Raw genomic sequence first — 15,877 nt, 5'->3', positions numbered from 1 at the left:
TTTCATTTTCAGAATGAGAAACACTTCACTTGCTCCACGTGTTGTGATTGCTTGATAAGCAAGGCATGCACAGAAGTCAAACTTTTCTGTATTTCCTGTTGTTGTGGCAGTACGTGTATACCTTTGAAGCAATAAATAAAGTCAGAAGCTTTATATGAGATGTGATTTTGATTTGAGCGTGTCTTTTACACGCTAAAGAAGACAAGCATGATGAAGAAGTATAGAGATTCGTTGGGTCATTGAGGATTCGGATCACGAGCTCCTATATATATAGTCATGCAATTGTGAGAGGAAAAACTGTAAAATAAGTAAACCTTTTGATCTAGGGTTAAGATTAAAAGTAAATTTTTTAACTCTTAATCTTGGCCATCAATAATCAAACCAGATCTCAATAACCGAATAGAGTTCGAAGAGCAGTGCATGCAATTTTCAGTCAAAGTTTCTTGTGAATTCACTGAATTGTAACGGTTATGATAGTAAAAAGCAAAAAAATTAAAAAGGTAAAGAGTTAATTTTTTTTTACCATCTTGACTTTTACTTCTCACAACAAACGGTAAATGCACAGTGCAAGCTTGCGCTAAACTTTTGCACTTTATCTTAAGTATGATCAGGGAGCAAAGCAATAGCAATGGAGTTAAGTGTGTGCTAATACTTAGTAAAGAAAAATAATGAAGCAACTAATAAATAATAATTAATGATTTAATTAACCAGCTTATAAGAAACAAACAAATTAACGAAACAACTAAACAACAATAATTAATAATTTTATTGATATTTCAAATAAACTTATAATTTATTGTTTATTCTTTTACTAGAATTATGAACAAATATTTGATAAGAAAACCACGTACCCAATATTCATCTCATGTGCAAGATTCATTTTTATCTTCTAAGTGAATTCGTGTTGATTTTAACTTAGAAAATCTTCCTTTAGATCTTTGGCTACGAAAAAAGATATCATCTTATTATCCTAGTAATCATGATGAAATAAGAAGATATTATTTACAAAAAAGCCCTTGTCAAACTGTTTTCCAAAACGATGATTACCCTCTTAACATATTTTTCTGAAAAACCCTGTCAATTTAGATCTGAATGGTATGTAAATAGAAAGTGGTTGTAATTTAGTATAGACAATGATGCAGTATTTTGTTTATATTGCTACCTATTTGGGCAAGATGTTGGTAGCAAGGAGGAGGTGAGACTTTTGTAACGAAATGATTCAAACTTTGGAATAAAAAAGAGAAGTTAAATCCCCATGTAGAAGGAGTCAATAGTGCTCATAACCAAGCTGTCAAGAAGAGTGAAGATCTAATGAAGGAAAAACAATATATTTAAAGTGTTTTGGTTTAGGAATCAAATCAAGATAAAATTGAATATCGGGTTCAATTAAATGCAATAGTTGATTGCATAAGATTTCTTTTATGCCGAGGATTAGCTTTTCGTAGTCACGATAAATCTCAAGGTTCAAGTGATAAAGGAAATTTCCTTGAACTTCTACATTTTTTAGGGGATCACAATGAATCTATCAATGAAGTTTTGCAAAAAGCTCCGAAATATTGCAAGCTTTCCCACCATGAAATTCAAAAAAACATTGTGAATGCAATTGCACATGAAACATCCAAAGACATCATCAAGGATATTGACAATAAGTTCTTTTCAATATTAGTTGATGAGTCACGTGATATCTCAGTGAAAGAGCAAATGACTATCGTTCTTCTTTATGTGAACAAAAAATGAATAATTATAGAGCGGTTCCTTGGTATTGTACATGTAGCAAGTACCGCCGCTTTATCACTCAAATATGCTATTGAATATTTACTTTGTGAACATAATTTGAGTTTATGGAAACTACGTGGGCAAGGTTATGACGGGGTTAGTAATATGCAAGGTGATATCAATGGTTTCAAAACTTTAATTTTGAAAGAGAATAAGTCAACATTTTATGTCCATTGTTTTGCTCATCAACTTTAATTAACACTTGTTGTCGTTGCTAAAAATCACATTAACATTGTTGAATTTTTTTATGTGGTTAGTAATTTAGTAATTGTTGTTGGAGACTCTTGCAAGAGAAGAGATGCTCTTCAAGATGCACAATTTGCCAAAATTAAAGAAGAATTAGAGAACGGTATATGTAGAAGTGGGCAAGGTTTGAATCAAGAGACAAATCTTAAACGTCCTAATGATACACGTTGGAGATCATATTATGGGACTATTCTCAACTTGATTTTGATGTTCTTTGTTTTTGTTGATGTACTTAAGATTATTGAAGAAGATAACCTTTTCGACCAAAAAGTTAAAACTCGATCTATTATGAGGTCAATTCTATCTTTTGAATTTTTCTTTACTCTACACTTGATGAAAAACATTTTAGGGATTACAAATGAATTGTCAATAGCATTGCAAAAAAAAATAAAAAATCAAGATATAGTAAATGCTATGGATCCTATTAAAGTGTTCAAGCAATGATTGCAAGTGTGAGAGATGATGAATAGATATCTTTATCGACTGAAGTATTTTCATTTTGTACTACACGTGATATTCTTATCTTGAACATTGATGAAATATTTGTAGTTAGTGGTAGGTCGTGATGCAACACCTAACAAAATACAAATTTACATCATTATCGTGTTGAATTATTCTACACAGTCATAGCTATGCAACTTCAAGAGCTTAACAACCATTTTTTTTATGTGAATACCAATTTGCTACTTTGTATGGCTTGCTTGAATCCAAGTAATTCATTTGTGGCTTTTGATATGGAAAAGTTGATACGTCTAGCAAAGTTTTATTCGTATAATTTTCTTGGGACAGATATCTTGGCACTTAACGCTCAACTTCAGAATTACATTTTTGATATGCGTAGCAATGACTTGTTTTTAAAGCTTCAAAGAATTAGTGAACTTACTGAAAAGTTAGTGAACACAGAGAAGCATGAGACTTATCCATTAGTCTATTTGCTTGTGAAGTTAGTTTTGACCCTTCCTGTCGCTACTGCAACAGTAGAAAGAAGTTTTTCAGCAGTGAAATATATAAAGAATGAACTGTGCAATCAAATGGGAGATCAATGGATAAATAATTGCTTAGTTGTGTATATTGAAAGAGATGTAGTTTGTAACATTGATAATGAGACTATCATGTAATGATTTCAAAATATGAAAACTTGTAGAAGGCAATTGTAAATTTTATATATTTACGTGTTTTTTTATTATTGTTGTTGTCAATATATGAATTTCTTTTTTTATTAGATTGTGTAATTTATGCTTTTTAAAGAATATCTTAAGAAAAATTTCTAAAGTTGCCACTGGAGTGAGTGACAGATTAAACAAGAGTTTTTTTTTTTTTTTGCTCAAGCTACTCAAAAGGGAAATAAATTGGAGGTATTTTATTGTAGAAATTCTTCAGTGCCACAACAACAAACAGTTGACATATTTAAAGGGAAGATTCTGCTATTGTGTTGGTTTTACTGGTCCCAGTGTTTTGTAGATATATTGTATTTACTCCAGATTTATTGTTGTATTACCAAATTTTATTGTGAATTGAAATTTTGCACAAACATTAGTATATTGTAATCTCTATTTTATATAGTTGATTTATCAAAATTGCACTATGCTGTTTCCCTTTACACTAGAGGATCGTGTTGTGTTTTCACTATATATGTTTGCTCGATTATTTTCATTATGATTTTTTTTTTTTGCTTGAAATTCATTTAATTTAATTCACACATATACATTGTGGAATTTATTTCCCCAACAGATTCAATTTCACCTTGAAAACTGGCATGCCTCAATGTCATATTAGTCTTATAAACAATTAGAGGAACCAAATTCAAAGAGTCATAACCAAAAAATGGGTAAAAAGAAAAACAAAGAAGTCCAGCAACAAGGTGAGCTTTAGAGGATCCTTACCCTTCAGCTAGAGAGATCTATGCCCAAGAAGGGAGAAAATGATTTAGGCCCACTAAGCAAGCATGTCATGGGCACCCTAGGCCTCACCCTCTCCCTCTCCCTCTCCCAAGTCCCCGCAAGTCTCACCTTGTTGGGACGAGAAATACTTATTGCACATAAACCGTAAAACACGGTTTTACACCATCCAAACAAATTGAAATTATGTTTTAAAGTTATGAATTTTAAGTTAAAAATTATGACTTCCAATCAAAATTTCAGTTATTTTTTAAGTTGTGTAAAACTATGCAAACTAGTTTGTGTGTAATAAACACAACTCTATTGGAATAGGGGTAGTACTGTAATGCTAATTATTGTTATAGATTTTGTGATTGTTAACGTACACTCATATGTGGGCTTGGCTCATTTAGATCACTTACTTGTACTGCACACTGTACTACTTGTACTGCACACTGTACTACTTGTACTGCACTCATATTTACTTGTACAGCACTCATATGCCTCCTATATAAAGGCACTCATGTATATTATTTTACTTGAGAAATACAATACTATTCAATTCAGTATTTCTAACATGGTATCAGAGCCACTGCTTTGACCTTTTCTTCGCAGTCTTGTCTTTATTGGTGTATCTCCATTCTTCATATTGCTTCCGCTGTCACAACAACTGCCACAGTCTTTCGCCGTTGAACCTTTGAGTCTTCCAGACATCGTCCTCAGGTTCCGGCCCTGTAGCAGCCGCTGTTGGGGAGTTTGAACACTACAAAGACCACTGCCTTTTCGGCACCGCCGTGAATATTGCTCCGAAAAATTTTCTGAAGGTACCACGAAGATCGTCTTGCTCCGATCTGCCTGCTCATGAAAACCTTACAGTCATCGGAGCTTCCACGCGCCCTCACGCGCCACCCAAAGGTTCTGCCCTAAAGGTCACGCGCCCACGCGCCGCCACGCGCTGATCTGAGCCGCCACGCGCTGCCACGCGCCAGGTCTGTCCTGCTGACGTCAGCCCTAGACACGTCATCCGCCACGTCAGCTTGTCACGTCAGCTACCACGTCAGCCCGTCACGTCAGCTTGCCACGTCAGCCTGCCACGTCATCGCTGACGTCACCTTCCAGCGCGCTGCTGACGTCACCTCTGACCGTTGACCGTTGACTTGGACTTTTGACCGTTGACTTTTCTGGAGTTGACTTTTTCGGGCCAGGTTCTCCGTACTCAGTTTTTCGCGTAGATTTCATTTTTGCAGTCTGTTTTTGCATATTGTGTCTCTAAATGGATAAAAATGATGTTTTTCTTCCTCGTCCCATCAATACTGTATTGGAGGGGACTAGGAATTACTTATCTTGGTCTCAAGCTATGCGCAGTTTCCTTAAGGGTCGCATGCTCTGGCATTATTGCACTGGTGCAATCACTATTCCTGTGAAGGGGGCAAGTGAAGAAGATGCTTCTTTTCTCAATCGCATGATTGAATGGGATAGTCACAATCACATGATCCTCACATGGATTCGAAATACTTCCATTCCCTCCATCTCCAATTTGTCAAGGCTTTGATGATGCGAAATCGGCATGGGATATGTTGGCCAAAAGATACTCTACTACTCACGGATCCGTGAAATATCAGTTAGTGGTTGAATTGCATCAACTCAGGCAAGAACCGAGGCAATCCATCAATGACTACAATGATCAGCTTCGCTTCATTTGGGACCAAATTGACCTTTCTGATCCAACTTGGGCATGCTCAAAAGATGCCCAACAATATGCTGCTATTAGAGATGAATTTCGTCTCTATGAGTTCCTGATGTCACTCCACAAGGACTATGAGCCCATTCGAGGTCAGCTTCTGAATCGTTGTCCTCCTCCCTCTCTTGATACTGCTGTGAATGAGTTAGTCAGAGAAGAAGCTCGCCTTGCAACTCTTCGAGTCCAGGATAAGTTTAATGTTCTGGCCCTTACTCCTTCCATAGAGCAACCTCAGCACTCAGGTGATTCTTCTGGCTCCAACAATCGTCGCAGACAGCCCAATAAAAAGTTCTGCAACTATTGCAAGCGCCCTGGCCACACTATTGAGACTTGTTACCGTCGCAACAAATCTACCGCCGCAGCTTGCTAACACTGAGTCTACTCCGCCAATGCCTCCCATTTCAGCTGAGTCCCAGTCTTCTGGATCCACTATCAACCTCTCACCCACTGACCTACAGGAGATCATAGCTCAAGCTGTTCGTATGGCTGGTAATGCATCTTTTTCCACTACTCTCTCAGTTTTACCCGGTAAGTCTCAAACTTGGCTTTTTGATTCTGCCTGTTGCAACCACATGACACCTCACTCGTCCTTATTCTCTAAACTTGACCCTGCTCCACATCCCCTCAATATTCACATAGCTGATGGTTCCACCATGCATGGGAATAGTCTTGGTTTTGTTTCAACCTCTAACCTCTCTCGTTCCCCGGGGTCTACCATGTTCCCGACCTATCCTATAATTTGTGTTACGTGGGACAATTAGCTGAACTAGGTTATCGCCTTATTTTTGACTATTCTGGGTGTATTGTGCAGGATCCGAGGACGGGGCAAGAGCTTGGGACCGGCCCTAGAGTTGGGCGTATGTTTCCAGTGGATAATCTTCATCTTCCACCTGTTGCTCCGGTGTCTGTTGCTGCTGCTGCTGCTGCGGTGTCTTCCCTACCTTCTCTCTCACTTTGGCACTCTCGTCTTGGTCATGCACCCTCTTCTCGGGTACAACAGTTAGTTTCTAAGGGTTTGTTAGGTTCTGTGTCCAAAGACAATTTTGATTGTACTTCATGCCAGTTAGGAAAACAGCCAGCTTTACCTTTTAATAATAGTGATTCTATTTCCAATAGTATTTTTGAGTTAATTCATTCTGATGTTTGGGGACCTTCTCCTGTTGCTAGTATTGGTGGATCTCGATATTTTGTTGTTTTCATCGATGATTATTCTCGTTACAGTTGGATATTTCCTATGAAATCTCGTTCTGAAATTTTGCCAATATATAGTAACTTTGCAAAAATGGTTGAAACCCAATTCTCCAAAAGAATCAAAATATTTCGTTCTGATAATGCTCTTGAATACACTCAATATGCTTTTCAAGCTCTGTTACACTCCTATGGCACTGTACATCATCTAACTTGTCCAGGTACCTCTCAACAAAATGGTCGAGCTGAACGTAAACTTCGTCATATTCTTGACACTGTTCGTACTCTTCTTCTTTCTGCCAAGGTTCCTCCTCCATTCTGGGGGTGAAGCCGCTCTTCATGCCGTTCACACCATTAACCGAATTCCAAGCACTGTCATCCATAATCAAACTCCGTATGAGCTCCTCTTTGGGTCACCCCCTGACTATCATCACCTTCGCTCTTTTGGATCTGCTTGTTTCGTTCTTCTTCAGTCTCATGAGCACAACAAACTTGAGCCTCGATCTAGACTCTGCTGTTTCCTTGGTTATGGCGAAACACAAAAAGGGTATCGCTGTTATGATCCTGTCTCTCATCGCCTTCGTGTTTCTCGTAATGTTGTCTTCTGGGAACACCGCTTGTTTGTTGAACTCTCTCATTTTCGTTCTTCTCTCACTACCTCATCTGTACTTGAAGTTTTTCCAGAGGAGTCTCATGTTCCTTCTCCAACTCCAATTGATCCTCCTTTAGACTTCTCTATCCAAACACCCGATCCTTTTAATGTCTCTTCTGGCCAGGTCGAAGATGAACAGATTGATGACGAGCTATCCCAACTCGAGCCTGGGTCTCCCGCTCCTGCTCCGCCTGAAGATCCTCCACAAGACCTTCCACCTCCACAAGACATTCCACATCGTCACTCCACCCGGGTAAGATCCATTCCTACACATTTACTTGATTACCATTGTTACACTGCACTTGCTACACTCCACGAGCCTCAAACCTATCGTGAGGCCTCCACTGACCCTTTATGGCAGGTTGCAATGAAAGAGGAAATTGATGCATTAACCAAAAACCATACTTGGGACTTAGTTCCTCTCCCTCCTGGACAGTCTGTGGTTGGTTGTAAGTGGATCTACAAGATTAAGACTCGCTCAGATGGGTCCATTGAGCGCTATAAGGCTCGCCTTGTTGCAAAAGGTTTTACACAGGAGTATGGGATTGATTATGAAGAGACCTTTGCACCAGTTGCCCGCATCTCATCTGTTCGTGCCCTCCTGGCTGTTGCTGCTGCTAGAAAATGGGATCTTTTTCAGATGGATGTGAAAAATGCATTCCTTAATGGGGACTTGAGTGAAGAAGTTTACATGCAACCTCCTCCAGGTCTCTCCATTGACTCCAATCAGCAGTTTGAGATGAAAGATCTTGGACACCTTAGCTATTTCTTGGGGCTTGAAATCACTCGTTCCTCAGATGGTCTTTATATTACTCAAGCCAAGTATGCTTCTGATCTTTTGTCTCGTGCTGGACTCACTGACAGCAAAACTGTTGACACCCCAGTTGAGCTTAATGCGCATCTGACTCCCTCGGGGGGGAAACCATTGTCTAATCCTTCTCTTTACAGACGATTAGTTGGCAGCCTAGTTTATCTCACAGTTACTCGTCCAGACATCTCTTATGCTGTTCATCGTCGGCCCGCATTTGTCTGCTCCACGATCGACTCACTATGCTGCTGTTCTGCGCATTCTTCGTTACTTGAAGGGCACTCTCTTCCATGGCCTTTTCTACTCAACTCAATCTCCTCTTGTACTTCGTGCATTCTCTGATGCTGATTGGGCAGGAGATCCCACTGATCGTAGGTCTACCACTGGCTATTGTTTTCTACTTGGCTCTTCCTTGATTTCTTGGCGAAGTAAGAAACAAACCTTTGTGGCCCGCTCCAAGATCGAAGCGAATATCGTGCTCTTGCCGATACCACATCCGAGCTTCTTTGGTTACGATGGCTTCTTACGTACTTAGGTGTGTCTACATCCTCTGCTACACCTCTTTATTGTGATAATCAGAGTGCCATTCACATTGCTCATAATGATGTCTTCCATGAACGGACTAAACATATTGAGATTGATTGTCATTTTATCCGTTATCATCTTGTTCATGGTGCTCTCAAGCTCTTCTCCGTCTCCTCCAAAGATCAACTTGCAGACATCTTCACCAAGTCCCATCCTAAGGGACGCCTTCGTGATTTGGTTGACAACCTCAAGTTGGTCTCACATCCACCTTGAGTTTGAGGGGGGCTGTTAACGTACACTCATATGTGGGTTTGGCCCATTTAGATCACTTACTTGTACTGCACACTGTACTACTTGTACTGCACACTGTACTACTTGTACTGCACTCATATTTACTTGTACAGCACTCATATGCCTCCTATATAAAGGCACTCATGTATATTATTTTACTTGAGAAATACAATACTATTCAATTCAGTATTTCTAACAGTGATATATAGTTATATACACTGTCATATGCTGAGTTATACTTGAAATCGTGTTTTGTAAACACTATCACTACTGTACCATAATTTGCTGGCTTTACCCATCCCTACAAAACTCATATCTTCGTTACTTGAACCCTGACCTCATCCCAAACAGCCCAACTCTCTCTCTCTCTCTCTCTCTCTCTCTCTCTCTCTCTCTCTCTCTCTCTCTCTCTCTTCATTATTACTTGAACCCTGACCTCATCCCAAAACAGCTCAACTCTCTCTCTCTCTCTCTCTGCGCGCGCACACACAATGCATCATGAGGCAGGTTTGTGTCAACAATGTTTGCAGTGAAGAAATGCATTAAGAAACTCGTTCATATAACTTAATAATGTATGTAACCACATGAGGCTATTTCCGATGAGAACTAGTAATGGACGATAACCTTTTAAAAACACGCTCACCTCACCAGAATCAAATACCATCAGTACAAAAAGATTCCTTTTCTGCTTACTTTGGTGAAGAAAAAAAAAAAACAACAAATATACCACATATGTATGATGTTTCAGTATGTCATTTTTAATGGCACAGATATTGTAAGGAAAAAAAAAAAAAACACATGAGAAGCATCTTGGAATTAGAAATCCATGATCCTTTGGGCCAGAGAAGCCTCCAACAACTTGTACTTCACGTACCACGCTAAAGACGCTAAGTATTTCTTATCTTATGTATGTCCATATTTTTATTTATTCCAGTTATATCAATGAGTATTATGTACCATTGTCGTGATCCGATCGAGGCTTTACAAAAATCTGAATATACTCCAATATCAAGAATAGTTTCTCTCGTCAATCACCATTTGCTTTTGGGTGATAATACTATTTACCTTTCGAGCTTTATTGCCCTGGGCAAAAGAGGACCCATGGCTCTCTCTTGTTCAGTGAGTGCGTGGCGGAAGTGGCATCGATGACCATAGGGGCAGACAACACCATTAAGGACCATCCTGCAGACTTCGGTCTTGTAGCGTGGGTGGCGGAGGACTGGGCGGAGCTCCTCTACACCGTGGGCAAACTGGCAGTTGTCTCCGTAAGGGCACTCTCCGGTCTCTTGCCATTTGTTGCATAGCTCCGTCTTGTACATTCCCTGGTTGTACACTTCTAATTCCAGTGGCTCCTCCTCTTTCTTCACTCCAGGCACATACACCTTTTGCTGTATCATCATCAATTCATCATCATATTCATACAGAATAACTTTCTAAACATTATAAATCAGCATAAAAGGGAATGATAGCATTAGCATCCTTTTAGTTTTCACGTAAGAAAAGCACAAAAAATTTATCTTGGGTCCTTGCCCTTGGAGACTTTCTACATGCATGGGTATACATACTATTTAACTAATGTCACTCCTATTTGTATCCGGTTTTTTCTCAACATATATTGGTGCTTTGACTTGGTATCTTCTCACATAGGTTTGGATCATGCATGCCTATGTGAATTGGACATTGTGTAAAATAGTCGTAGTTACACAAAATAATAAATTCAATGTGTTTTGTAAGAGCTAGCCATGCTCATGTAAAATGGACATTGATTATTAGGCAAAATAATAAAATATTCCAATGTACGTGTAGATGATCACATCATCTTGATCCTTTTGGCCTCTTTCTAGTTTGTAAAGGCGAGAGTATGAGTATCTACTACAAAAATATTTCTATATTGCACAAATGATGCCTAAGCGTCTTCAAGAAATGATTTCTATACTACATTTCTAAGTGATCATTTAATTTGACTAGAGGATGGTTATTTTATTATATGTTTCTAAGGTGAGTTCGGTTTATTTATTGAGTTTATTTAGCTTATTCATTTACTTACAGTTTCGTAAAATATACTACTTTTATCCAATTTCGCCGAATCAATAAAAGGTTGTTTATACCAAATTAATGCCAATTAATCCTCCTCTATTCAACATTTTAGCAACTATTAACTATAGATAAATGGAAGTGGGGGCCTACATTTGTTTGTGCCTTCCAGTTGTCTATAGACTAGACAATGGAGCTGGTGGCCTTTAAAGCCAAAAAGTGTTTTTCCCCATTCGGATTCTCATCATGATCCCCTTTCATTTCTTGCATTACACTTTCCATACGAACAACTTCAATAATTATTCTGTAGATTTAACTATCATTAATTACTATGATTATTATATAGACTAATCCAAATAAAACCTTGTGTACACGTGTCACGCATCCAAGCCTATAAACCTAATCAATCCCCATATAAAAAAAAAAAAAAAAAAACCTAATAATAACTGTTACATTAATTTCTAGTTTCAGAGTTCTTCAGCTTTACTCAAAAACACAAAAAAAATAAATATCAAGCAAGCAATGGCAATTTGGCAATAATAATAAGTAATTAAAAGGAGTAAAAGGCAAAAACCGTTAAATAAATTACGTAATTACCGTGGCGATGAGTGGACTCGCGGGTCGAGGCCGAGTCGCGGTCCGAGTCGTGCGAGTGGAACCGGCAGGTTGATTGTTCTTCAAGTAACCATTAGACCTGACGGAGATACTCTTCGGTAACGAGAAGCGCTCCACGTCAGCGTTCTGGAGCCTTCCGCTCTCGATCACGCTCGTCGGACTCTCAATCAGATCTGGCACCGCCGCCACGTCATCCCAGGGGATCTGATCGTGATCGTGATCGCTTCCTTCGTTCATTCCTCCTCCTCCTCCTCCAACTCCTCCGATTCTCAGCCTTCGAAACGCGGCGTCGAGAGCAGAAAACGACGCCGCAGTGGTGAAGTCGTTGGAGGTGGCGGAGGAGCGGAGCAAAGCGTGGATGAGGAGGCTGAGTTGCTTGTTGAGCTCGCGGTTGACGACGTGGAGGTGGCTGTTCTCCTGGCGGAGAGCCTCCACTTCTCCGGTGGCCTCTCGGAGGCGAGTGAGGTACAGCGAATTCCGGTTCACGATCTCCTGGTGCTCCTGTACGGTCCGAGAGTGGTACAGCCGGTTGGAGTCGGAGTTCGAGTTGGAGACCGAGTCCGAATTCAGCGAGTCGGAGGAGTAGGTCGGAGGAGAGCTGTAGAGAGAGCTGTAAACGACATCGTTTGGATGGAACAGTTGCGACTTGAACGGCGAAGCGGACATGGTGTTCGCGGTGACGGTGCTCGACGACGAGTCGGTTTGCATTTTTTTTTCAGTTCTTGAACTACTACTTTCCTGCTGATAAGAATCACAGAGAAAATGACTTCCTTACAGCTTTTGCAATACAAAATTGAAAAAAAAAAAAAAAAAAAAAACAGAATAGTATGATTCTTTGAAATCTAAACTTCAGATATAGATCAAAGTGACAAAAACGATGAAGAACAAGAGATTAAACTTGAATCTTAGAGAGAAAAAAAAATGCTTACCTGATAGAAGCAACGAAGAAGAACAGAGAGGCTCTTTCTCTTCTGGTTTTAGAGAGAGAGAGATTTATGAGAGAGAGGGTTTGGAGGGAAAGAGAGGGAACATGGTTTGGTGAGAGGGAACTATATGGACAACAAAAACCGTTTTGAGACAGATGCTTATAACAGAACCAATATATGGTGCATGCAGTTTTTACATTTTTTTTTCACTTTCTACCCTCGTTTTTTATGACTTATAAGTTTGGTTTACGTATAATATCCGGGGTAGATCAGTCATTTTACTAAGGTTGGGGTATAGCTATCAGCCGTTGGATAATGTACACTTTGTATCAGACGGTTGGAATTAGGTAACCGGAGAGGGATGTACTTGAGAGACAGAGTCTAAAAGTCAATTTCACGTTGTTAGAGCGCCAGTTCATTTCACTCACATGCATCAGCAACCAAAAAAAAAAAAACCGCACGTCCCAGGAGATCCAACTCAAAAAGGTAAATTACATTTATACCCTTTTACAAATTTGCAATGCCATAGTCCACTTTTTTCAACACCTATGCTTCTGACCAGCTATTTACTAAAATACTAATTGAATTTTGGGTAAGTTGAAATTAAATCCCAGATTTTTTTTATTCAATTATTAAAAATTTTATCAGTTAAGCTAAATGAAACTCACAACTATAGTTACTTTGTTTGTGCATATACTTACGTGGGTTCCAATTAACTCAATTGGTAAAATTTTTTGTGATTGAATAAAAAAACTTTAAATTCGATTCTGGCCTATATAAAAAACCAATTAGTGTCTTAATTTGATGATAAAAAATAATCATTAGAAGTAGATTCTAAAGATAAAAACTCTCTCTAAAAACTTATACTATTTCTATTCTATTTTATTCTATTTATTTTGAACAAACAAGAGTATTTTGACATTTTCAAATATCTGATTATCAATATATTTCGTTTTCAAACCAAAGGTAACAAGTCACAAAATTAAATTGAGACACTGAGAGTCTTGGAAGCACTAGAGGCTTGTAGGAATTAGAATATAATGATTAATCTTCAAAAATAAACAATGATCTACGTAGAATCTATGATATCCATGATAGTGAGTTACGAAAAATTGGTGTCCCTACTATTTTTCCAATTGAATATTTTATAAGCTAAAAATCATACAATATACACATTAGGTACCCAATTACATATTCAAATATATATATTCTTAATATTTATAAAATAAAAATTAATTAATTAATTTTCAAGCTGTCTTTAAGGTCCCGGGGCGGTTAGACAGGCATTTGATTATAATGTTGCTTAGTTTAGAAGCTTATTGGTGGTTTTGGGGTTTCAAATTTTAAAGTCATGAAGAGGATTAAGACATATGGTATTTAGGAAGAAAGTGCCATCATGTTTTTTTTGCAGAGAAGAGTTTGCTTCTTTATCACAACTTTAACAACCTCTTTGTCCAATAGCTCCCCTATCAAATCCATAATCAAATGTTTGGTGAATAATAACCCCATGATGCTCACATTCCATGTCCCTAGCAAACACTTTCTTTAATATTTCTCACTAATGTAACGGTTGTTAAGTCATGCACATAATTTGGTCTCTTTGTGAACTAAATAATAAAGGACCATGTTTTAGTTTCTATTTCATTTTCGTTATAATTGGACATGTTACATACTTTTTATTACACGTAGCTGTAGGATCTAATTTCCAGCTATAGTGGCCATGCAAAATGTATGATTTTCCAGCGTATGAGAATTTAGAAAAGAAGAGGATCCATTAGAGTGTAATTACTAACATGTCCTTTTCTGTAGCATACTATTGAACTACTTTAAACTAAATCCGGAAGGGTTGGTACATACTTATATTTGTACGATCGTATTTATTGTAGATCAGTACTCATAAATGTACCCTCTATTTGTATAGTTATATACAAAATATAAAATCAATCTCTCTCTCTCTCTCTCTCTCTCTCAAAATATAATATCAGAGTCACTATTCTATGATCTTCAATGGGATTATGGTTTTGAAACCCGGACCGTTCATTGAACCGTAAAATGAAAAGGTTCAAAGTTTTTGAGGTTGAACCGAGTTGAATCGGGGTCGAACCGTGATGATGTCATAATTAATTTAATAATTAATTAAAACCTAAATATAGATATTAAATTTATAAAGGTATCAAAATTGACTAATATATCTATATATGTGAGAGAAATTTATGATTTTCAAGCATATATTTAATAATTAAATAAGAAAGTTAATAAAATAAAATAAAATAATAACCATGAAAATATTAAAATTTATGATTAATTTTTGAAGTAGAGTTGAATATCTTTGAAGGATTTTAATTATAATTTTTTTTATTCCTTGTAAGAAAGGATAATTTAATTAAGTAGAATAAAATTATGTTAAGTTGTTTTTATAAAAAAAAAAAATTGCTAAGGGGTTGGACCGCACGGTTTTTGCCACCCGTTTGTGCGGTCCAACCCCGGTTTTAAGGGTTCATGAAATTAACAAAAAATCCGGTTTTTTATGCTTAAAAAACCAGTTTTCACCCCGGTTCTCGGTTTTCAAGGTCCAACCTTCCAATCTGGTTCAGGTCTGAAAACAGTGTTCAAAATGCCCAAAATTGACAATCGCTTCACTCAATGTGGACCATCATTTTGCCCAATATTGTCAACCATTTATCAAAACATTCACGGTTGTCTATCATGCCAGAATTATTCTTAATTATTTTTCTTGAATATCAACCTTCTAAAAGTGTCTTTTTTAGTATACTATTCGATAGATAGGAGAGTTCATGGGTCGGTTGGGCTCATGCTAATTAAGGTTAAATTTGCCACTTGACCCAATTCTTTTAAATGGTGATCCATCGTTCATTGTTGTTTGATAGATTAGACAATTTTGTCTGGAACACACATTCAAGTGGTCAGTTTGACTGGAACATGTTATTAAGAATGACAAATCTCTATAACCAATAAACAAAATTAATTTGAATTGCAAACCATGATTAATTATATCATCTCTTTGTTTGCTAACACCTCTACTATTTCCACTAATATGACTTTTAAGGAGGTCTAAGACTTTAATGTTCTTGCTGAACGCTACAACATAGTGGAACTTGCTCATCAATATCATCTCCAGACTAAAGTTGAGTCATTTGTGTCAAGAACAAGATTAAAAATTGCCTCAATTAAGGAATG

General features: G+C 37.7%; 1 protein-coding gene across 1 annotated transcript; it reads right to left on the bottom strand.

Annotated features, from left to right (window-relative positions):
• Window positions 1-9,833: 9,833 nt before the first annotated feature.
• LOC142608334 (zinc finger CCCH domain-containing protein 15) lies at window positions 9,834-12,812 on the bottom strand. Its single transcript, XM_075780089.1, has 3 exons — window positions 12,683-12,812; window positions 11,736-12,491; window positions 9,834-10,492 (listed from the first exon to the last, which is right to left on the bottom strand). Exons 2-3 carry the CDS (start codon window positions 12,459-12,461, stop codon window positions 10,166-10,168), a joined length of 1,053 nt encoding a protein of 350 aa, XP_075636204.1. The 5' UTR covers window positions 12,462-12,491; window positions 12,683-12,812; the 3' UTR covers window positions 9,834-10,165.
• Between the last annotated feature and the right edge of the window lie 3,065 nt (window positions 12,813-15,877).

The sequence above is a fragment of the Castanea sativa genome, chromosome 8 (genome assembly GCF_040712315.1).
Source record: "Castanea sativa cultivar Marrone di Chiusa Pesio chromosome 8, ASM4071231v1".
NCBI lineage: Eukaryota > Viridiplantae > Streptophyta > Magnoliopsida > Fagales > Fagaceae > Castanea > Castanea sativa.
The sequence above is the reverse complement of the archived record's forward strand: the minus strand, read 5'-3'. Positions and strand labels throughout refer to the sequence as shown.